At 45.9% G+C, this 24,070-nt stretch overlaps 1 protein-coding gene across 4 annotated transcripts in view; it reads left to right on the plus strand.

Moving 5' to 3' along the window:
- The window catches only part of dnajb6b (DnaJ heat shock protein family (Hsp40) member B6b), a 40,062-nt gene that overhangs the window by 12,645 nt on the left and 3,347 nt on the right, over window positions 1–24,070 (plus strand). For 2 of the 4 annotated variants that reach the window (XM_062520734.1, XM_062520733.1), the window contains exons 3-9: window positions 82–191; window positions 3,571–3,645; window positions 4,177–4,278; window positions 8,946–9,083; window positions 9,554–9,698; window positions 11,328–11,398; window positions 23,827–23,985. In XM_062520734.1, the coding sequence (XP_062376718.1) occupies window positions 82–191; window positions 3,571–3,645; window positions 4,177–4,278; window positions 8,946–9,083; window positions 9,554–9,698; window positions 11,328–11,398; window positions 23,827–23,985 (800 nt within the window). Of the gene's footprint in view, window positions 1–81; window positions 192–3,570; window positions 3,646–4,176; window positions 4,279–8,945; window positions 9,084–9,553; window positions 9,699–11,327; window positions 12,706–23,826; window positions 23,986–24,070 lie in introns of those variants that run through there. The other 2 variants (XM_062520735.1, XM_062520736.1) reach the window with 2 other exon arrangements.

Below are 24,070 nucleotides of genomic sequence, written 5' to 3' on the forward strand. Positions count from 1 at the left end.
CTTTGTTTGTCTCTTTGCAAACTTTTTCAAATGAGTTTCTCTTACAGTACATATGCGTGTGTCTCTGCCTTCTCTACACAGATACAGAAAACAAGCCCTGAAATGGCATCCAGATAAGAACCCCGACAACAAAGACGAGGCGGATCGGAGGTTTAAAGAGCTCTCAGAGGCCTATGAAGTCCTGTCAGACGGTAACTGCTCTCTCTCTCTCTCTCTCTCTCTCTCTCTCTCTCTCTCTCTCTGTCCCTTCCTCTGTCTCTCTTGAGTGCTGACCCCCTCTGCTCTCTCTCTCTCTTTCTGTTCCCTTCTCTGTCTCTCTCTCTTTCTTTCTTTCTCTTGTGTGTGTTCCCGCCCCTATTCCCTTCTCTCTCTTTCCACTGTAGCTACTTGATGTAACTCAAATCTTAAGCCGCGGCACTCTGCCTGCATCTCTGCCCAACGTGCTGATCTGCAGGTTTAAATAGCACATGGCCTCAGTGGCAGTGTGTGTGTGTGTGTGTATGACTGCTGACCTGTCATTCAGAGCAGCGCTACCATTCAGCGGCATTGTGAGCAGCGTTCAAAGGGATTTCTCAAGAAAAGGGTAGTAATTCATAGCGGGGCTCCACAATGTCACCACGACCTCTTTAGAGACATAAAACTATTCAAACAGAAGCATACCTCTGTGTTCATGACCCACCAGTTGAAAACCAACTGCCGTGGAGCATATTTTGTCAAGGTCACGTCTTGCACTTTGTTTATGAGGCCTTGTTTGTGTCTTCATTATGTCGTGTTTATAGCCCATGGCTGTTGGCTGTGAGGATTTCTGCTTGTTTGTGTGTGTGTGTGTGTGTGTGTGTGTGTGTGTGTGTGTGTGTTTGTGTGGATGCGTGCGGTTGTAAAACTATCCCATTGGGCCCTTCAGTGTGATGGATGGGGCTTGTTTGGCCAGTGCTGGTGGCTTCCCCGGCTGCCTGTTACGGTTCCATCAGCTGCTGTTGCTACTACTACCGGTGCTGCTGCTGGGGGTGATGGTGGCTGGGGTGGGGGTGGGGGTGGGGGTGGCGGTGGCGGGCTAGGCCAGTCACTCCCCCAGCCCCTGCAGTTCTCAGAAAGAACTTGGCCCTCCACTAGGGCCTGGCCGTACGGAGAAAAGTCCTCTCACTGCTGGCCAAAATACTGCCACACCTGTGAATACCCTGCAGTTTATAAATAAGATATAAATAAATATATTTGTCAGTTCCCCAAGCACTTTTAGTGCCAAACTTTTTCTTTCTTTTTTTTTTGGTCAAGGTCCTTTGCTTTTATTGATCTGCAGTTGTCTGTCTCTCTGATACTCTCTACAAACTTTGTGCCATTTCCAAAATTCCCTGTCAGTCCCACCCTCAGTCAAGCCCTAACGTCCCTTAATTCTGCCATTCCCATACGAGCCCAAGTTAACCGCGTGTCCCAGTCCTCAGAAGCACTCTCTGACTTTCCATCACTCCGCTCCCAATCCGAAACGTTGTGCCCTAGGGGTGACTGTGGCCTTTGACAGATGGAGTTCAATGACAGAGTCAGTAATTACAGCGTGGGGGTATGGACCGCTGTGGCCTCTGTAGCAGTCGGAGAGGCATGCGGTTTACTCCATTTACTTACTCCGCAGCTTGTATGCCGCCACCACTCTCTAATCTGCTGTTATGGCCCGGGGAATAGTAGGCAGCTCATTTCATTAGCAGTACATTTTTTACAGAGAGAAGAGGAGGAGGGAGAGAGAAAGAAAGAGAGGGAGAGAGAAATAGAGAGAGAGAAAGAAAGAGAGGGAGAGAGAGAGAGGTGGGTGGGCAAGAGAGACAGAAATGAGAGGAAGATGGGGAGAGAGAGAAGGAGAGAGAGAGAGAAGAAAAAGAGAGAGAGAGACAGAGGAGAGAGCGTGAGAGAATCCTTTGTTGGTCTTGTCGACACTTTGCAGGAATGCATGTGAGTGGGCCTGAGGCCCAAGCAAATGCAGTCGGCCCTCACACACACACACACACACTCACACACACACACACACACACACACACACAAACACAGAGCCGAAGCAAAGGCCCTCATGACCGATAATATTTGCCTCCCTTGTGTGCGCACCCAGCAACAGCCTCAAACAGCACGCCTTTTTTTTTTAACAATCCCGACAGCCCTGGGTCTGTAAAAGCGTCTTTTGTGTTTTGTGTCTCATTTTCGAAAAGAGAGAACAGGCTTGTAAAAATGAGGCGCTCCATGTGACTGCCAAAGCTGAAAACAATGTAGTCGAGGTCGAGGTGGGTCAGGAAAGGTCAGCAGTCTGGAAACAGACTAGCCAGTCCAGCCCCCGAGGGCAGTATAGTGTTAGCGTCGGGGTAAGTGTTAGCGTTGCTGGAAGTCTTGGCCTATTTTCATCTCTAAATCCTGTGCTTCGCTTTCTGTGTTACAGAGTACAGACCCACATTTCAGAAGGCCCAGTGTGTTGCAATTATCAGCCAAGACGGTAATGTGATTATGAGCCACAGGAGTAGCAGAGCTTAATTTGACGAGCACAATGGCGTTATTCAGTGAAGCAGTGCTGTGCGTTGACGTGAGGTGCTTGGAGAGGCGCCGCAGGAATGGTTCACTGCAGACAGTAACTGCGAGCCTTTCCTAAACAAACTCGCCATAAAAAATGAATGGTTGATTTCCCAGTGCCCCGGTAGTCTTGGAAGCCTAAGTGCGGCTGGTTGTAATATTTACAAACTGAATTTTAATGAACTTCTCACAAATGGGCTAACGGAGTAAACGTGTAACGGCGGTCGGTGTTGATGAAACGCAGCCTCGCCGGCTGGCAGAGAGAGGCCATGAACACGAGTGATGGCGTGTTGGCTGAGCTTTGAGCACAGCGCCGCCCGTGTGTTGGGCCGCGAGCGAGGCAGGTGCTCGCGCACGGTTTGCGGTTGCGGTTCACTGTGTTCTACGCCGAGTTGCTGCCCGCATTGTTTTGGGCACAGAGTGCCTCAGGTTATGGCGTGAATCAGGTCAGACACATTTGGGTCACAACCTGACCGTGTCCTGATTATAGAACAGTCAGGGGTCCGTGTGTTGTGCCGGCGTCTGGTTAGACTCACCCTGTCCCGGTTGCTGTGTGGCTCTGCCGCGGTTTCCAAAGCAAACTTGAAGGGCTCGCATAAGGCGCTGAGTAACTCTAATGTCTTGAGTGAATCAAATGGATGCTTCGGAGGCGTCTGTGCTTTCTTGTGTCCCTGAAAGAGTTCACATCCTTGGTACATCTACATCTACACTGTGCTGAGTGAAGGTACCACCTTTGTGTGTTACAATGAACCCTACTGGGCTTAAATTAGGTCATGTTTTTCTCTTAATCAGACTTGCAGTTATATTGATAATCCCAAAGGGACATCAACTCAATCTTTAGGTTCTTTTTGAGTGAATAGTTGGGCTCATCAGTCAAATTGGGCCATAAGGCCGTAATTTACACCTTCTCTGTTCACTGCATTGTGAGAGTTTCTGCTCCGTGCCCTTGGGCCAGGCCTAAGGTCCCTTTGTGTCATTGAGAGATTAAACGTCATCGCCTTAATGCCAGCGTCTGCTCTTTCCCACCAGAGAACAAGAGGAACCAGTATGATCGGTACGGCAAAGACGGCCTCACTCGAGGAGGAGGAGGAGGAGGTGGTGGAGGTAAGACTGTTTGCTTCAACATTCTTGCTGTACTGTTTATGAGTACAATCAGTAGTTTATAGCCATGTGCTGAACCACTTCTCCCTGTATAGAGGAAGGAAGTTTGTCTAATTGAGTGTACACAGGAAGTGACACAACTGTTCTTTTAGTCATACACACAGGAAATGTTTTGTTGATGAAAGTGCCCCCTGGCTGATTTTCAACAAGAACATAATAAGCCACGCTTGATCAGGAAGTGCATCACTCAAAATGGATGGCTGACTCTCATCGCAATACTGAGTTTCAGACATACTGTCGTCCTTTAACATCTTTGAGCCTCATAAATCCTAGTGGAACAGCCTTCCGTTTTGTGGTGGAGTGATTGAGGAACAGTTGATCTGTGTTTAGCTGCAGGCTAGGTCTTTCACAGGTAATTTATCGGATGGCGTGACAGTCCTATCTTCTCAAGGGTTCCAGGTTGGGGCTAACCTGGCTTCTCTCCACTCCTCTCCTCTCCTCTCCTCTCCTCTCCTCTCCTGTCCTCTCTTTTAGGAGGAAACTATGATGACCACTTCGGCGGATTCACATTCCGGAACCCTGACGATGTCTTCAGGGAATTTTTCGGCGGACGGGATCCTTTCGCTGACTTCTTTGGTAAACACTCTTATAATGTATTATTTCTCTGGGTTTTGTAGCGCAACAGACAGAGAGAGGGGCGCGGATGGAGAGAGAGGAGGTGGTAGGTGACCAGAACCAGGAAGAAACCTGTGTGTGTGTGTGTGTGTGTGTGTGTGTGTGTGTATGAGAGAGTGTGTGTGAGAGAGAGAGGAGGCGGTGGTGGGTGACCATAATCAGGAAGAAACCATGAGCTCATCTAGCGTATGTTTGATCAGACTGTTCTCTTCGTTGTTGACATTTTGGACAGTTAATGGCGTGTGTGTTTATGTGTGTGTGCATGTGTGTATTCTTGTATGTGTGTGTGTGTGTGTGTGTGTGTGTGTGTGTCTCCAAAGGCAGGTCCTCTGTTTTAGCTACACTGAGATGTGGTCATCTGCACACATTTAATCACCTGAACAGATAACACAACGCTGTTTTACTAGGCGTGTGGAGCCGTTGTAAAACAGGGGTCCAAGGTATGGCTTCATCATCAGGTAGTCTTTACTACTGCTCAATAAAATACCGTGAGATCACCAGATTTTTAAAAAATAAGGCTCAGTGAAAGGAAAAAATGAGCCCCTCTTCCTTTCTCTTACTCAGCTTTACGCCCCAGCCTGCTGGGCTTTGTCATGAGCAGTAGTCTTACCGTTTGAACCGTTTGTTTCGCTCTGGGGCTGAGAAGAGACTTATCGCCTCAAGCTCAACCACAGAAAAGACCCCTGGAGAGACGCACAGAAGCTGCAGGTGGGGGAAGAAAAAGATGGCCGCCGTTCACCCCCCTCACTGGCCTGTGGTTTATCATGATGTATCCATGGGAACGCGCGGTGGCCAGTTCACACAGCTGGCCACAGCTTGAGATAAACAGCCTCTGAGTGCCACACGCAGCCAGATAGGCCGCAGTGCTGCCACTCTCTAATTCTGTCTAATTACAAGGGCTGGTGTGTGTGTGTGTGTGTGTGTGTGTGTGTGTGTGTGTGTGCGTCTGTGTGTGCGCCTGTGTTCGCGTCTGTGTGTGCGTGTCTGTGTGTCTGTGCACGCGTCTGTGTGTGCATCTGTGTGTGTGTCTGTGTGTACTGCTCATATTCATGGGCAGTCTTTTCAAGCTTATTTTGTATTCTTGTAGTCTCAGAAAATTGCTTGGTTCGTGTGTTTGCATTTGTGTGTGTGTGTTTTGAGGGAAGACTTTGCCCTTTGATCCAGTGCCGCCGTCTCATATTGTGTTTCGGGAGCGCTGGCCAGCACATTTTCTCCAAATATAATATTGTGTGTGTGTGTGTGTGTGTGTGTGTGTGTGTGTGTGTGTGTGTGTGTGTGTGTGTGTGTGTGTGTGTGTGTGTGTGTGTGTGTGTGTGTGTGTGTGTGAGAGAGAGAGAGAGTGTATGTTTTAGGGGGATGGGGTAATGCTGCGCAGATTGTGTTTGATATCAACAGTGTGTTTACAGAGAGAGAGAAATATATACCTGACAGAAAGCAGAGCAGAGAGAGGGAGAGAAAGAGAGAGAGAGAGCAAAAGAGAGAGAGAGACCGAGACAGAGACAGAGAGAGAGCCTTCATGTGAGATCTGCCTTGAGTGCCGGTGCATTCACGTGTGATAATGTGTGTTCGAGCAGAGGGTTAGCAGAGCTGGTTTTGAGTGTGTGGGTCTGAGACAGAAAGAGACGGTTTGTGTTTATGGGCAAGAGGAAGGGTGCAGAGTGAGAGAGTGCACATGAGGGTCCAAACCACCCAAATGGAAGATTCACAATTAGCATGTCCAGGTGTGTTTTATACACTGCTCAAAAAAATGAAGGGGAAAAAAAATGAAGGGTATACTTAAAGTTTTTCACAATTGCTAAAATATATATATTTTTTAACTCTTCCACCCTTTTCTCCTTTCTCAAATTACATTCACAGAACGTCTGACAGTTCTTGCAAAATCAAACCATCGCCACAGCAGTTTCACCTGTCCTAAAAAACAAACAATGTCAGAGTTGTGACCCAATGTGCAGCGATTGAAAGTTTTTTTTGAGCAGTGTATATACAGTTTGTCTGCTGGTGAGCACGTGCATGTATGTGTGATCAAGAGACCAGACGGTATGGGAAGAGACCGTGACTGATGTTGTTCTGTTTTAAGTACCCACATGCATCTCTGTGTGTGTGTATGCGGCACATGTGTTGGAGCATGTGTTTGTGGTCGTGCCTTTCGGACGGAGGCCAGGAGGGCTAACGGCAGCATGGCATCCATGTTGCTCCCACTCAGCTCTAAATAAGGCCTGGACACCGAGCCAGCCGGCAGGCGGGCGGGAGGGCGGGCGGGCTGGACGGCTGGCCGATAGCAGGGTCTGCCTCACGGGCCAGGAATGCTAACTGAAATAGCTTCCGTATAAAACAAGAGGGGGAGGGGCAGGGGCATTAACTGACTCTCTCTGTGTGTGTGTGTGTGTGTGTGTGTGTGTGTGTGTGTGTGTGTGTGTGTGTGTGTGTGTGTGTGTGTGTGTGTGTGTGTGTGTGTGTGTGTGTGTGTGTGTGTGTGTGTGTGTGTGTGTGCCGTGCTGGAAGTGTGAATAAGATGACTTATGATTTGTGTTCATGAACTGTTTTTCCATGTGCTGGGAATATGGTGTCTGTGCTCGTGGATCTGCCAGAGTGGCCGTTCAGCGCGCAGCAGTGGGACTGGTTACGTTACGTGTGTATACATCGGCTTATAAACTTTACTGACATTCTCAAGTGTGTGATGCCTATAGGTTGGGTACTCCAAAGTGTTACCACGGGAACTGGGTCATACATGTTGAATCTTAAATCAGTTTAATACCAGTACAGTGTATATAACATGATGTACGATGTGCTTCACAATCGCAAGTTACATACAAATCTTTTCTAAGATCCTATTGTGTTACACAACCAACAGTTAATCAGCAACATTAGCCATCAAGCTTCTAATCTAGCCAGTTTGAATTTCTCTTTTGGTCACCTCTTAACTCAAGGAATGCATTCAATTCAATTAAGAACGGCTGACACTTAATTTGGTTTCGATCACTCTCAGTGTGGCTAATTTCCCTGATCGAATTCCCGATCCCGTCTCGCTGCCGAAACCCCGCTGACATTTAGACTCTCTTGGCACCCTCCACCCCTCTCGGTGTACGCCGTGCCCATTGTGTGTGTGTGCCACATTTAGCCAGGCGGGCACCGCAGGTAAGGGGAGAGGCCGGTAGTCGCTTCCCCTGGTTAGTGAGTGGGTGGTGCTGGGACGCTGGCCTGGCTCAGGAGGGATCCCTGGATGGGAACCCTACACCCGGTGAGGTGTGTTTGTGTGTGTGTGTGTGTGTGTGGCGGGGGGGGGGGGGGGGGGGGGGGGGGGATGGGTGTGGGGAGTGAGTGCCAGATCAGGGGGGAGGTGGACGTGGCCCGAATCACAATCCGGTCTCCTGGAAAGATGCGTCATGCGTCAGGAAATGTTGGAGGTCCTCAGTTTGTCCTTGTGTATGTGTGTGTGTGTGTGTGTGTGGTTGTGTGTGTGGTTGTGGGGTGTGTGTGTAAGTGTGTTTGTGTTGGGCGAGCATGAGAGCGAAAGAGACAGAGACAAAGAAAAAGAGAGACCCAAGGAGAGTGAAGGATGTTGAATTTTTTATACTTTCATTGTGTGTGTGTGTGTGTGTGTGTGTGTGTGTGTGTGTGTGTGTGTGTGTGTGTGTGTGTGTGTGTTTGTGTGTGTGTTTGTGTGTGTGTGTGTGTGTGTTAGGGCCATGGCTCCTTGACTATAGTTCTCTTTGTCCTTTTTTGGTGTGTGACTTTGTTATTATTATTATTGTGTGCGTGCGTGTGTGTGTGCGTGTGTGGGGTTCATGACCTTGTAGCCTCTCCCCCGGCGTGTGTGTGCGTGCGTGTGTGCGTGTGCGTGTGTGTGTGTGTGTGTGTGTGTGTGTGTGCGTGTGTGTGTGTGTGCGTGCGTGTGTGTGTGTGTGTGGGGTTCATGACCTTGTAGCCTCTCCCCCGGCGTGTGTGAGTGTTGGACAGCTGTGCTCTCTGCTGGGCTCTCTCTCTGCCCCGTACCCTCACATGTGTTAAAAATGTGCTCTCACCTGAGTGTGTGTGCACACGGCTCCTCTCACCCGTGTGTGTGTGTGTGTGTGTGTGTGCGCGCGCGCATGCTTGCATGTTCGTATCTGTGTCTGTGTGTGTTAAAAACCCCGTTTTTGAATCCACTCCAGCTTTGACCCACATAGCAGTAATAAAACGCCCTCCCCTGGGCTTTGCAGCAAGAACAAGCCAGTTGCAGTCTGAGAGGAGGGAAAAGCGTCAGGAATGTTCTGGAAAAAAAAAAGAAAAATGGAGGAATTAAGCTGCTAGGATGTGAGAGTGATGTCCAAAGGCCCTTCTGTCTCCCCTCCCCCTCATCTCCTCACAGCTGAGCGGGGAGCGTGAGGGCTGCTCGTGTCGGGTTTGAAGCTGTGTAATTACGGCGCGAGGATGATGTGGGGAAAGCCTGTTTTCTGGCAGAGATAGCTCGGCAGAAATCGTGTAACTCCTTAACCTGATCTGATTCAGGGGAGCTGTGTAGACGGCCAGAGGGAGCATCCAAAACAAAGTCTTAACTGTTCTCTTTCCCTCCCTCTCATTTCTCTCTGTTACTCCCTCTCTTCCTCTCTCTCTCTCTCTCTGTTCCCTCGCTTCCTTCTCTCCGGCAGCTGATGACCCGTTTGATGACTTCTTCGGCGGCGGGCGGCGCCACAGGGGGGTGAGCCGGAGTCGGACAGCGGGACCCTTCTTCGGCGGATTCGGGGGCTTCCCCGGGTTTGGGGCGGGCTTCTCAGGATTTGATTCTGGTATGTCTGTGGTCACGCAGATCTTTGCAAGGGCACTGCAAAAGGGCTGTTACAGAGTCAGAGACAGAGAGAATAGGAGAAGAATGAAAGCTGGTGGTATCTGTTAGTCTGGCTATCACCATACTAAGCTCACACTTTTAAGATTGTTAAAGATTGAACGTTAGTCTGGGGAGTCTGCGCTTTATTTGTACTGCACAAGAGGTGTGATCAATGGGCATTGTTCAATTGACTCTGTACGCATTTGGATAGTCCTTCAACCAATCAGACCAACATTCTGGGTGCGCCTTTTTGGATAAGTTTGTGATTGGACCCAGCAAACGTGGACAGGAAGCAGGAGAGATAGATGTTCAGGTATCCAGCCTGAGATGCAGGGCGAAATCCAAATCGCCAGCAGATCAGGCTGGGTTTACCCAGCCTACATCAGGTATCTGTGTGAATGTGTGTGTTCATTCGTCTGCTTCCCTCCACAGGGTTCACCTCCTTCGGTCAGATGGGTGGTGGGGGCTTCGCCTCGTTCTCCTCGTCATCAATCGGGGGAAGCGGTGGAGGGGGCAACTTCCGCTCGGTATCCACCTCCACCAAGTTCCTCAACGGCAAGAAGATCACCACCAAACGGTACAGCCGAACAGCCATCATGGAATGATCGTATACCACTGAAGCCCCCTGATTCTAGTGTCCTCTCTAGACACATGTTCAACCTGTCCACTTAACACAGGTGGTCTCACCAATGAGCAGCTCTACCTGGTTGAAGAGTTGTGCTAACTAGAATCAGCTGGCTTAAGTGAATGGTTGGCACCGATATGTGGTAGAACTTTTACTTTCTGAAGCTGAACTTTTCCACCTCTGCAGAGGTATATATTCTGTTAGCATAGCACCGAAAGACCCATTAGCATCCTTGCTAAGAGCTAGGTTCTTCAGAGAATATGACACCAAGAGCAAGGTTCTTTCAAGACCACAACAAACCATAGCTCCAGTCTAGACTAGAGTCTAGAGAATGTCTAGAGAATAAAGTATATTCCTTCCCACTGTTGACTGTAAACACCATCTGAAACCACGGGCTCAAAATGCAATCAGAGTATGGTATGTCTCGGACCACACTTGACCTTAGTATCCGATAATCACCGCAACCCTCCTCAAAAAATGTATGTCCTTTCTATATTGGTGTCAACAACTGGCAAGGACATTGCTTTCAATCAGCAGCCACGTAATAGTCTATTCATGTGGGCTAGTACATGTTTTATGAGTGTGTTGAAGGGGACACTCTCCATCCCCTTGCTTAGCCAGAAGCGTTTCAGTTACTCTGGCGTTTCAGTGACTCATCCGAGTATTTTTAACACTGAATTGCACAATCGTTTTGAGGCGGGTAGAGGTTTCAAGGGGTGGTTTAGCTCAAGTGTGGGGACTTCACTAGAAATTCAGTCTTCAGTCTTCAATGTCAGAGTCTTCAGTCAGTGATTAGGCTGTTGAGGACATTAGAGCACTAACTGTTTATGGGAACTCTGCATACAAATCAATGTCTCTGTCTTTAAGTGTGCCGAAGAGACACTCTGTCTTCTCTGCTTCCAAACTAACACAAACATTGAGTGTGCCCTCTTGAGAAATGGTTGCACTCTAACGTAAGAATTAATTCTTTGGCATCTGTGTATCTATCGCCTTGAAGGACCTATTTGGAAACTGCTGCTGACGAGTTCTTGGTCTTTTGGCTTCACAGCAGAATATTGCTGACTATTTCTCAATGGGACAATTCCTGGCTAAATAAAGGTTAAATAAAATAAAAAAATAAATTTGCAAAAGCAAATATCAAAAACAGTTGAGTTTATCAACACTTTTGTATGTACTTTTCTTTAGGGATAGTAGGGCGGTGGTAGCGTAGTGGTTAAGGAGCTGGGCTAGCTAGTTGTGGGTTGAATTCCCGGCTATCACCGTTGTGCCTTTGAGCAAGGCACTTAACCCCAAGTTGCTTTGGGAACAATAGCCCTTGTATTATAATGTCATATGTAAGTCAACCAATAAATGTAATGTAAATATAACAATAGAGTGAACCTGAAGAAGCAATTGCAAAACGCGTTGTTCTCTAAATAAAATTAGTTTTTAGATTTAGATTTGACACTAACGTGTCTAACTAACGTCACTAACGACTGCACATCACCAGCATCACCTGACATCTAGAAGGCTGTGCATGGGAGCCGTACCCTTTATAACAATAGAGGGGTTTATTATTATGGGATGTCTTCTCTCCGTCAGGATCGTGGAGAACGGGCAGGAGCGTGTGGAGGTGGAGGAAGACGGCCAGCTCAAGTCACTCACCGTCAACGGTAAGGAGCAGATGCTCAGGCTGGATAGCAAGTGAGAGGCGGGTGCATGGGGGCAACGCCGACACCCCACCACCACCACCACTCACCCAAACACCAACCCAACTCCACCCCTGACCTCGGCCCCACACACCGGGCTGACCAGCAAACTGAACCGATAACTGCACAAAACACACTCACACACATGCACACACACACCCACATACACACAGCAACACATAAATATATTGCACAGGTAGCTGTGCTGGTTCTCTTAGACCATTCCTCCTGTTGTACCTTCAGCCTGTCTTTACCTCTCAACCTCTCCTACACTTCTTCCCTCTCTCTCTCTCTCTCTCTCTCTCTCTCTTTCTCTCTCTCTCTCTCTCTCTCCATAACTCTTTTTTAACTCTATCTTGCTGATATGCATACAGTAGACCAGTGCAGTTTGTTTCCCTTTGTGAACTGGACCTGAGTTTTTCGCCGGAGATGCTAATGTGATCATCGCCACGGGAGACCAGCTGAATGGGTGAAAATGAAATAGTAGCTTTTGTTGTTGTTGTTGTTGTTGTTCTAGTTACTCCAATTATTGTTTTTTTAATGACTATTAGCGTTTTTTGGACCATTGGGACTGGGACCATTGTCTGTTTAGGACCACAGGACTGCTTTCTTAAACCCCCTTTTGGTTTTGTATTTTATTTCCTTTTTTAAAAGTGTGTATTTCTCCTCCCGCACCACACACTTCTGCTGTGTTACAGCTCATTCCCTTCTCTCTATCAAAGAGCACATTGCCTTTTCCCATAAGAGTCTGAAGCACAAGCTATGCATCTTGAATGAGCCTTTTTGTTGCTTTGCTTTTCCATCTGGGATCATTTTTAATCCTGTTTAATTTAGACGTCTTAACCCCTCGTTTTTGCCCCTAATATTTAAACCTGACCTCAACCTCCTAACTGGTGTTAGCAACTTTCCATTTGTACTGTACATGCTATTAGGTTGTTAATACATTAATAGTGTTAATATGCATTATTGTTCTATTTTAGTTTGCCTTTTTTTCTGTTTTTGTATGTTTTGAATGCAAGAGTGTTTTTTCATTTCTGCATGATTGCCAGTGACATGGCTTTTCATGTTGTTTTTTCATTGTAAGTACTGCATAACCTCAAACCAAGAACTGAGAGAGTATTAGAGACCTATTTAAATGTATTATAAACAAATGCATTATAAGGGGGATTTATGTACTTTGTAAAGAAAACCCAACGTACGAAAAGAGAAGAGGATTTTCACAGTGGATTAATAAATCTCAGTTTCACCCCTCTGAGGGTTGTTGCACTCACGCTGTCTGTGTGGTGATTGTGTCAAACCTGGTTATGTCACTTTTGAACATGCTTGAATAATGTGCGTGTTGAATGTGTGTGTGTTTGTGTGTGTGTGTTTGCTCACTGGTGTGCCTTAACACAGAACCCACACTATAACACCTGCCGTGAAATAAAATTGGTTTGCTCACTGCACCATCACCTCCACAAACTCACTGGTCATCCAGGTCACTGCTTCACTAACATTTTTTGTGTGTTTTTTATTCCTCATGGTCACCTCTGTGACTATTGCATTAGGCTGGAATCCAACTGGAATGATGATGATGATGACACTGAAATTGTTTTAAAAGTGTGTTTACTATTTAGAAGTTACTATCTAAGGGCCTTATTTTAAGTCAAGCAGTGCAATGTGTCTCTCTTGTCGAAAAAGTTAATCATGTGTGTGGAAGCATCGAGCTGACCCAGCAATGTTTGCGCTCAGAATTGTGCTCATGGTATTAAATTGACAAACAGATTTGGCCAAGATAATGAACTGATTTCAGTTAGACTAGAGTTTTTAGCACTTTGCCCATTTTTCAAATTAGGGCCTTAAAATGTAGCTTCTGTGCAAGACCGCAAAAGACGTTTCTATTGTTCTTTTTTATTATTATTGAAGCAACATCCAAGCAACGTTCCTGGCCCTGAGTGCACATTGACAGTAAAGCTGAATCTAATCTAATCTCAACTCCCTGTGGCGTAATAACCAACAAGTGGAGTAGTGGGCTGCTCTCCAGGAGCCAGCGTCCATCTCCCGATCCGGTCTAAAGTTGACACAGTGCTGGACGTACTGTAGTGGTGGTAGCTGTGCAGTGCTGCTCCAGATGGCTACCGTGCCTCTCCCACGCGATAAGAGAACAGTGGACTGCTGCTGTAATTACCTCTAGGTGTAGGGTGGAGCCCTTAAGATAATATTGTACTTGACCTCCTTAAAGAGACAGCGTGCAGCAATGTGCCACTGTTTGTAGTGTTTAAAGAAGAAGAAGAAGAAAATAACTACTGTAGCGCTGCTGTTATCTTCAGATGAATTGTGGATGGTATGTGGGCAAGCGACAGGGACAGATGAACAAACCTTTCATTACAACTAGCCATGTAGCCGTAGCCATGCAATGTAGGCTGTGCAGTTCCATGGTCATCAAAAGGAGAAGGGAACCTTTCACGACATCACATACAAGAATTGCTTTATTACTGCAGTCAGGCTAGTTAGGAGCACGACATCACATACTGTACAAGAATTGCTTTAGTGCAGCATAGGTGGAATTTGTACCTGCCCATTGTCACTCTCGGTGTGTGTGTGTGTGTGTTAACTCTGTGTAATTGTGTCTTATCTCTGTGTGTCCATGTGTCCGGTCTATTGTGTTGGTAGGGGATCAATATTGTGTGTGTGTGTTGTTTATTTATCCACAGTATGTCTGTTTCACTAAGTATCTGATTGTGAGAAGGGTATGAGGTTGTGTGTGTGTGTGTATGTGTGGGGGGGGGGGGGGGGGTATGAGTGTGTTTGTGTGTGTGTGTGTGTGTGTGTGTGTGTGTTTATCTATGTCTGCGTCACTGATTTTGACATGGGTATGTGGTGTGTGTGTGTGGTGGAGGGAGAGGGGAAGGGTTCTACCCTTCTTAAATGTGTGTGTACAGCATTTGCATACAGTATGTCTGTTTTCTTATTTGAGAAACAACGTGCTGATTTGACATTTCTGGATGTGTGGTGAGTCTCCTGTGAGCTCCTGTCCCTCAGCTCTCCACTCACGTCTTATCTGACCCTCTCACTCCACTCCTTAAACACAGTGAGCTGCTGGGATTTACAACTTGTGGATACTTGGCATCTCAGCCTCTGGGCCAGTTTGTTATAAACATCACAGCGAGATCTGTCTATAAAGCTACAGCTACAATTTGGTCTGTAAAGCATGTGGTGGTTTTGCCTCTCGGCGTTGTCATGCAGAGAAGGAGGGAAAGTTTGGAGTCTTTGCTTGCTTGGTGTTGTGTGTGTTGAGACACGTCTCAGCCTGCAGCAGATCATTTGAATACCAAAGACTTGATTGCGTTGCGTAACTTTGAATGTAAAATCAGGTGGTGTGCCAATTTTTGGAAAGTCTTAGGTCTTTGCCTGATAAGGGTAAATCCCCGGCACAGACTGCAGCACTGAGCCCAAGGGTCTACCAGGCTTGTCCTCGAAACTTCCTGCCCAGAGATGTTATCTACCGAGGCCATTGGCTGTGACTAACGATCATCTTGGCGTCAACTCTGGAGAGGGTGGAGGTTGTTGTAGCTGGTGATGCATGACTTGTAGCCAGAGGGTCCGAAGTAGAAAATACATGTGTGTGTGTGTGTTTGTGTGTGTGTGTGTGTGTGTGTGTGTGTGTGTGTATGTGTGTCTTTCTACCTTTCTCTCTCTTGCTCTCTCTCTCTCTCTCTCTCTCTCTCTCTCTCTCTCTCTCTCTCTGTGTCTGTGTAAGAAGAAACAGGAGTTTGCATGGGAAGTATAACACAAATACACGACCCGTGTGGAATGTGCCAGAAGTCTGTTTGTTTACTCAACGTGCAGCACAGTTTTTGTGAATGTCAAGCTCAAGTATGTTTGATGGTGAGTGAGGGAGAGAGAGAGAGAGAGAGAGAGAGAGGGAGAGAGAGAGAGAGAGAGAGAGGAAAAGGCCCTTGCTTGTTGCAGATTACGGAGTATATTGGCAGAAACACAGGCCCCTTCCGATGCATAATTAAACAAAACTGTGTCCGGTTGCTGGAGACACAGTTCTGTGTGTCCATTCAATTCAAGCCCCAACAATTAGGGAATGGTCCCCTACTGCCTGATTAAAAAGGCACCCTGACATGGCGGCCTCAGTGCTGAATTCTAGTGTGAACATATGATTTTTAGGTGGGTGTTGGACTAACTTTATTGGCCAATGGTATGACCCTGTGTTACTGTAAGTATTACAGTAATGGTCCAGGAAGGAGACTGCAGTGTGAGTGTGTGTGTGTGTGTGTGTGTATGTGTGTGTGTGTGCGTGTGCGTGTGTGTGTGTGTGTGTGTGTGTGAGTGTGTGTGTCTGTGTGTGTGTGTGTGTGTGTGACTGTGTGTGTGTGTGTGTGTGTGTGTGTGTGTGTGTGTGTGTGGGGAGAGTTCCACCAGAACAGGATTAGTACATCTCATCAGCTCAAGCACACACAGACAGCTGCCTCACTGGTTTATTCGACAAGGATAGCTGCTTAACTTTTTCAGTCGATTTGACCTTTTTGTTTGAAGTCAGTAGATTAGTTTTACTGTAAATGGAATGCGGGCATACAGGTTGTGTTGACATTGGTGTTTGGTAAAAGCCATGTTTGTGTTAGTGATATTTTCATAGTACAATGCCTCCCCCTGCTGGCACAAAGCTCAAAATGCAGCCTCTGATCTGAACATTAGATAATATTTAGTTAATTTATTTTGGTTGATGATTACTTGATATTCTAGAAAGGTCTTGATATTCTAGAAATATTCTAGACCCATTTATCAATTGCTGTAGCATACAAAAATGACACACTCGTTAATGTGCAGTGGCATACAGTATATTTGTAGTGACACTCACTGTAAGACTAATCTCCTTCTACCTCTAAACATCATTGAATATATCCAGTTAAATTGTGATGACCTGGTGAATATCGCCCAGCTGTTTTAGAAGTGAAACTGAAAACATTACTTTTACACTTTAAAATAATTCGGTGGGCGAGTGATTGTCACCATCCTCCGCTAGGTGGTACTGTTTCTCCGTAGTTTGCGCCCAGGTCACCTCAGCACCTGTTCGCATTAGAATTCTTGTCCAGTTTTGACAGCAGCATGGATAAATAGAAACATTGACACCATAGGTTTGAATTATGTAGAGCTTTATTCAGTATTGTGTGTGTAAGCATGCGTACCAAAAGACAGCGTCATCTTCACTTTACACCTTTTGTTGGAGAGTTGCGCAATTTTAAAAAAAAAAATGCTACCTACGTCATGTTAAAAAAAAATGGTAAAACCTTCCATGTCCAGCAGTCTAATAGCCTAATTAATTAACTATAGGCCTATTTGAAAATATATGTATAGACCAACCGGCTGTAGTCTTTCATAAACTTTTCCAGCAAAGCTTCCCGAACATTATGCGAGAAGTGTGTGAGAAACCGTGTCTTAAAATATCCTAAGTGAAGGTTTCATTTGAAGTCTCATTTTTAATTCTGTGCCTTGCAACAGACGATCGCTCTCGCTCTCTCTTTCTGAATCCACCTACACGTTTTCCCTCCCCAAATCCCTCTCACTGAAGCAATTAAAGGAGCGATCTGTGCATTATTAATGCTGTACTCTGTTTAAAGTCGACTCTAGCTCTCTGTTCTTCCGTGTCCCCAACATCAGCCTCACAAGCATAATTTAATTATATCTGAATGCATTACACTTGCTGTGTTGTTTATTCTTTAACGGTATAGGTTCCAGAATGGTAAAGGTGTTGCCCTTCCCGTCCTGCTTCACACAAAAGCAACATTCACTGCTAAGAGTGTCGTTAGGCATATCTGAGTGTGAGCCGACTCAAGGCTGATGGGCAGGCTCTTGAATTGATATTATCTCTTGAGCGTTGGCCTTTCTTTTATTCTTTCGGACTTTCAGCCGCCTGATATTCTTTTGTGCTCATGGGGGGGGGGGGGGGGGGGGGGGTAACAAGAAATGTGTGCTGGAACAGTTTGTGTGGCAGGCAGCTTAAACATGAACAATTGAATACAGGGCTTTCTCGAATTAGTATAATCCCCCACCGCTCCTGCGTATAGTATCACCTGTAAGATCCAGGAATTAATCACTGATAAAGGACCGTCTGTAGCTAGTAGCCTATCCTCCATTTCCACATTTGTCACATTCTGCACAAAACAGTTCTCATTCAAACTGGAAGCCAGTGCGTCTTGTGCGCCTGGCTGGATTGCTCCTTGTCTGCGCCCGGTTCTGGAGCCCGAGGCCCCTGGCCGCTTTATGAAAGATGAGACTGATAGAGCAGCCGAGGATGGGAAAACATCCGGTTCTGCGCCAGCTGCTTCGAGCCTGGGCTCCAGCCCTCGCTATCTCAGCTCAGGCCTCAGCAGCGGACGGCCATGCGGCTATACGTGGAGAGATGGAGTTATGAGGGCCGGCAGGGAGAGAGCGCAAAAGTAAAGCGGCTTACTGCCTATGCTGACGCGGCTCTTGCTGGTGATCCGCAATGTCGCTGAATAACGGCATTTGTGAGAGAAGAGTGAATATTCCCCTCGTAACCTGACAGGGTCAGCAACGGGGTCATTGACTCTTGGTGTCGTTTCATTTTCTGAAGATGCTGCCTTTGCGTTCTGTTGCTGGTTGGCTGTAGTCATATGTGAATATGACACCGTCCAAGGGTGATTTACGCACTCAAAGGGGCAAAATGCTCAGACGGTAGCCTAAAATGTGCTCCTATTTAAACACAGCTTAGATAATAAATTCGGCAACTTTAGTAAAGATGTCATTTTCGTAAGGCAACTTGGCATTGTGATACCAGGACAACACCATGCATGCTGCTGTTTTATTTAAGGGGGTAATTTCACAGTCAGGGTACTGTGAAAACTATCTAAAGATGTAATTGGTTGGGTTTTGCAAAACATATGTCTGTAGTCAGATTCTTTTTGTTCTTTTAAGTTGTTTCAAGGCATTAGCGCATGAGTAACTAAAAAAACACTCAAGAAGGGATGATATTGGGAAAAACATATGGGGAAAAAGTATTAGATACTGTAGTCTGTCTACGTGAGTTATCCCATTCCATCTGAAGCATTTTAGATCCTACTGATGAGTAGTACACTGTCTGCACTGCAAGAAATGCTAGTGATTGAATGGATATGGGACAAAATAAGCATAATTAAGGTTTTTGTTGCAAATACACCGATTTCTAAAAAAGTTCTTGTGTGACTTACTTTGCACTGAATAGCCATGACACTTTGAAATTATTGCTGGCCTCTCTCTCTCTCTGAAAGCTGATGTTATTGGACAACTGTAAACGTTTTTGTTTTGATAGGCTATATCTTGATTGAGTCTGGTGGACTGTCAAACATTTGAGTTGGAGTGGACATTTTAGTGTTTCTTTGTCTAAACATACAGACAATTAATATGTTACTTCTAAAATGGTAAAATGCTGACACTGTTTGTCCAAAACACTTTTTTAAAATATACAATTAGGGTATCACTGTGCATGTTTTCACAAGAGCATAATTATGCTGTTTTAATTGCATTTGCATAAATAGAATCAAATGGATTTCAGTTTCATTTAGTGAGTCTAAGTGAGGCATTGACTTAAAACCCTGAAAGTGTCATAAGGTGGAAATAACGTAAGAGTCTTATGATATGAAAACATACATGACTGTTGTGTAAAGTGATTTTCCCAGAAGCATACATGCTTCTGATGTTCAAAATGCTTCTGAGCATGTTGTTGGGAGGTTGTTGCTACGTATGAAGTATAGCAGAGGTACCCTCTATGGGGTCAGTCAGTTAAGCTCTTTCTAAGACTAATGTGACATTTCTGTTGAATTTTTACCTTTACTTACAACATCATCGTGTTTACAGCTATTTTGTTAACACTATATGTTCACTAAACTGTGTGCATTTGTCTGATGTTACAAAATGGTCTGATGTGGTCAAATGTTCTGTCCATAGTATGCTTTTGCTAATACAAGTTGTGGAAGTGGTTTAGATTTCAAATGAAACACCAGTGTGTGGATGAAAAGTGGATAAAAAGGTGCATTTTGTGCCAAGACGTTGTATTTATACCACTCTTTGCTCCAGTTGTCAAGGTGCTCCTACAGTACATCTAGCCCATTACTAACATACATACAGTATAACTCGGAATAATATTGTGACATATTTTGGGCTACACAGGCCTATGCGTGCTAAATGCCCAGTGCACACCATGATTGTGAATTTACCCACGGCAATAATATCAAGGCCCTACTAAAGGGCTATTGTCTGAGTAATGGTAGGCTATTCCTTCTCTCTCTTTCCTACCTCTCTATTTCTCTCTGCCATCATGATTGCATGGTATGTAATGAGTGAACTTCAAGTCTGTTAAATAGCCCTATATTCTGCAACTGCAGAATATGTGACTACGGCCATGAATTATAGGTGTGCGTAGCCTAGCTTCAACTAGACTGGGATGATGTCTTTTTGGCGAGCATGCTTCAAGGCCAGACATTTTTTTTTCTTTTTTAAATCAAAGATGAGAAACCTCACTGACTTCTAACACCAGCTCGTTTTTACTGAAAAAAATGAACCGGAGGACCAGCCCACGAGAGCTTCGTCTGGCGACGGCGGCCATCTTGCTGGAACTAATCCGAGGTCAGGGTACCAATCAGCACAGGCTCGGCTCAGTCGTGTCAGGTGCGTGTGTTTCCTCTGGCGACCAACCTCTGCCAATCTAAATATAGACAGAGCCTATTCAAAGTCCTCACTTTCAGCACGACCCGAATAAACAAAATCACGGGGAGCACAAAAGGCTGCAAATCCATGCATGGAGAATGAGTCTGGGACATGGTCCGTGTTTTGTACTTGAAATTAAAGCACCGCTTTGATCCGCAGCATAAAAGCAGGCCTCCTCTTTATGAGTATTAAAAGATCTCATTATCATTATTGCTCTTTGATTTTTTTCCCTCGCTTTTTGTTTAAAGTAATTAAATGATAATGGATTATGCGGCTGTGCAGGGTTGCTCTTTCCCCTTTCTTTCTCCCTCTCTCTCTCTCTCTCTCTCTCTCTCTCTCTCTCTTTAAGTCTTATCTCCCAGGTAACCATATAATAGAAACAAATATTGATCAGGAAAAGCAGTGAATGGCGCTGCTCTTTGGAAAGCATCCTCTTTCCTATCCCAGTGGAGAAAGACCGAGGGGTTTCAGGATGGCTCTCTGTTTTCATTCCGGCATTTTTTAAAATGTAAAATCTGATATGACCGCTAGCACTGTCTTTCACGGGCGAACAACCACTGCTTGTTATTCAAGGCTGTCAGAAGGGCTTGCCTCCACTCGACTGTTTTGTGGAGGACGCTTAAGAATGAGACACACTCATTTTCTGTTTCCAATTCTCTGACTGGGATTTAGACACTGTGATGGGTTTGGATACCTTTACGAGAGGGGGTTGGGGTGGGGGTGCTCTCTCTCACACACATACACACAAATACACAAACACAGACACAGACACAGACACACAGAAACACACAGACACACACACAGACACACTGACAGACACACACACACACACACACACACACACACACACACACACACACACACACACACACACACACAGACAAACACACACACACACACACACACACACACACACACAAACACACACACACATACACACACACACACACACACACACGCACGCACACACACACACACACACACACACACACACACACACACACACACACACACACACACACACAGGAGAGGAGGGACCAATGTGTGGGTGTCCATGTGCCTTCAGTAATGGACTGTGAATTTACAGGGTCACAGTGGCTGACCCCATGGTAATAAGACCTCCATTCATCCGGAGAGGTAAATTGAGTCTTGCCAGGTTGCCTTTGTCTCTGGTTGACGAGGCTCATTACGCCTCTGTCTCTCCCTCTCTCTCTCTCTCTCTCATACCAGCCAATCTTGTCCTCTCTCTCTCGTTCTCGTTCCATTTTTCCCTCTTCCTTCCCTCCATCAGCAACACCTTCCCTCACACAATCAACAGTGCCGACCCCTGATTGTAGTCTCGGTGACTTTGCGCAGACAGTGGCGGAGGTGAGGTGGCATGCGTGAGCAGGAAGAGCGCAAATTGAGTTGGGGCTGTGCTGCGGATGACATCATTAGTGGAGAGGAAGGCTCTGTCATCATGGGTGTGTGTGTGTGTGAGTGGGGGGGGGACGTGAGCGGGCCCGAGAGACTGTTACTGTCCGACACTCACAACGCATCTCTGACACTTTCCTATGACCAAGTGTCACCCGAACAACCCCCCCCCCCCCTTCACACAAACACTGTTACCCACTCACACATCTGAGGCCTTGAAATACCAAGAACAACGTCTCGACCACTCAGGTCTTGGTCAGGTATAAAACGGGAGCATGTAAGATAGTGTGCGGATATCTTTCCTTTGACTACGCTTGTGCCCATATCCAGCACCTGTCGCAATTATATGGATGTGTGAACATTCCTAGACTTCACTTGAAATACCAAACCAAGACATTTCCTCTTGCTTGCACACATGGGTACCATCAATGTGTTGGTGTACGGGGTGTATGAGGTAGCTATAAGGCCTGTATAGCTGTCCAAAACACTAGTGGTCATTCTTGCTTAGACCAGAGAGAGTGACACCCTGGTCATGTCAATCAAGTTGATACAAGCAGCTGGTTAAACAGACGGTCCACAGAATAGTCCAAGGCGCTTCTGGGGTTTATAAATGTGTGTTGTTTTTTTGTTTTTTTCTAATGAGATATTACATGAATGACCTCTTGTCAACAGAATCGTCTGTGAAGGGCTACTGAGGTTTGTAAATATGTGTTGTTGTTTTTTAATGAGATATTACATTTATGACCTCTTGAAAAATAGGATAAGTAAGTAAGTAGATAGAATGCGCTTTTAAAGTCAGACTTACTATCTAATGTGAACTACTATCCTAATAAAGAAATCACACACATTTTTCTCAGATTTTCTATAGCCAGACTTCTACTGTACATATTAACCACATCATTTTGGTAGTTTGGTAATTCCCCACTAGTTTCCACTAAGATTCTGAGAAGGTGGCTTGGTGAGGACACTAAAATGTTCACGCCTATTTTGTAGGCCTAGCCTTAAGACCAGTGGCCTATCATATTTTGCTTGTTTGATCCCCGTAGATGAAACTGATGGCTTCCTGGCCTTGTGTTTTGATGTATCTCAAATGACGTGATTTGTAAAACGCTTGACTTATAAATGTTCACAAGAGTAATAATAACTCTGGTGTTTGGGGGAGACATGACGGGGGAGCCTTGAGAAGAAGAGAGAGAAAGAGACTGCGAGAAATTGGATGCGATGGGGGTGGCTTTGGAGAAGTAATGTGTGGACCTCTTTGGTAATGAAAACAGGTTCGGCACGGGAGCATCTGTCTCCTTTCTTCAGCTCTGCCTCTTTAATTAGACCGCACAATGGCGATGAAATCTGCCCGTAATCTCCCGGTATAATCACCCCCTCCACTCTCAGCCTCTCCGACGCTAATTCAATATAAATGTAAATTACCAAGAGAAAAGAATAAAGAAATCTCATTTTATTTACATGACTAATCACAATAAAAGCGTGCCACATGAAATATGAATGGAATATACGGCAGGTCTTATGAGAGAGAAAGCGAGAGAGACGCTTTGCCGGAGGGGATGTTTGAACTTTCTTTACATTTCTCCCCGGTGTTTTTTTGCGCGGGTATACAAATGAGTCTAGCACTGCTGTTATTGTCCGTGTGACGCTTTGATAATGGGAGATGCTTCTCATTTTAGCCCCAATTGTGCATCTGATGTGAAGGACGTGACAAGATAAATATAGAAGTGTTCTGCATTAGAGAGAGAAAAAAAGCAATTGTGTAAAGCTGCTGAGAAACTTGTCAAAACGGCTTGTCACCAAACTGCTTAGAATTCACCATTCATAAAGTTTATCCAAAGGCAATTTTGGTGATAATAAAAGTGACAAGATTATAATCACACATAATGTCAGGTAACATTGACATGAGCGTGTGTGTGTGTGTGTGTGTGTGTGTGTGTGTGTGTGTGGGGGGGGGGGTTGGGGGGTGCATTGGGTGCCCAAAACCTCTTGAAACAAAAATGCAATTTACTGGTTAAGTTTCATAATATTAGCCAGCTTGAGAACATTTACGTACCATCAATGTCTGCATACTGGCGTACACACACACACACACACACACACACACACACACACACACACACTCTCACACTCTGACACACATGCACTTATATTTCTACTCTCTCTCTCTCTCTCACACACACAAACACACAAACACACACACACACACACACACACACACACACACTCACACACACATACTCACTGATACACGCGTACAAGTCACTGGTCTCTGTATACACACACAGATGTAACGGATGAAAATTCCCTGGAGGAGGAGCCTCAGCGCTGGCGCCAGAACGCCCTCCCTGGTCCGCCCTCCCACGGACGCTATCTACGGAACAGCGCGCAGAACCCCCCGGAAGAAGAGGAGGACCGGGGCCTACAGAGCCTGGGACTCGCCAGAGGTGTGCCCCCCGACATGACCTTCCCTCCACAGGGGAGCAGATCGCGGTGCAGGGGGTCGCAAGACCAGACTAGGCCTCTGGGGCG

The sequence above is a fragment of the Sardina pilchardus genome, chromosome 19 (assembly GCF_963854185.1).
Source record: "Sardina pilchardus chromosome 19, fSarPil1.1, whole genome shotgun sequence".
Taxonomy (NCBI): domain Eukaryota; kingdom Metazoa; phylum Chordata; class Actinopteri; order Clupeiformes; family Clupeidae; genus Sardina; species Sardina pilchardus.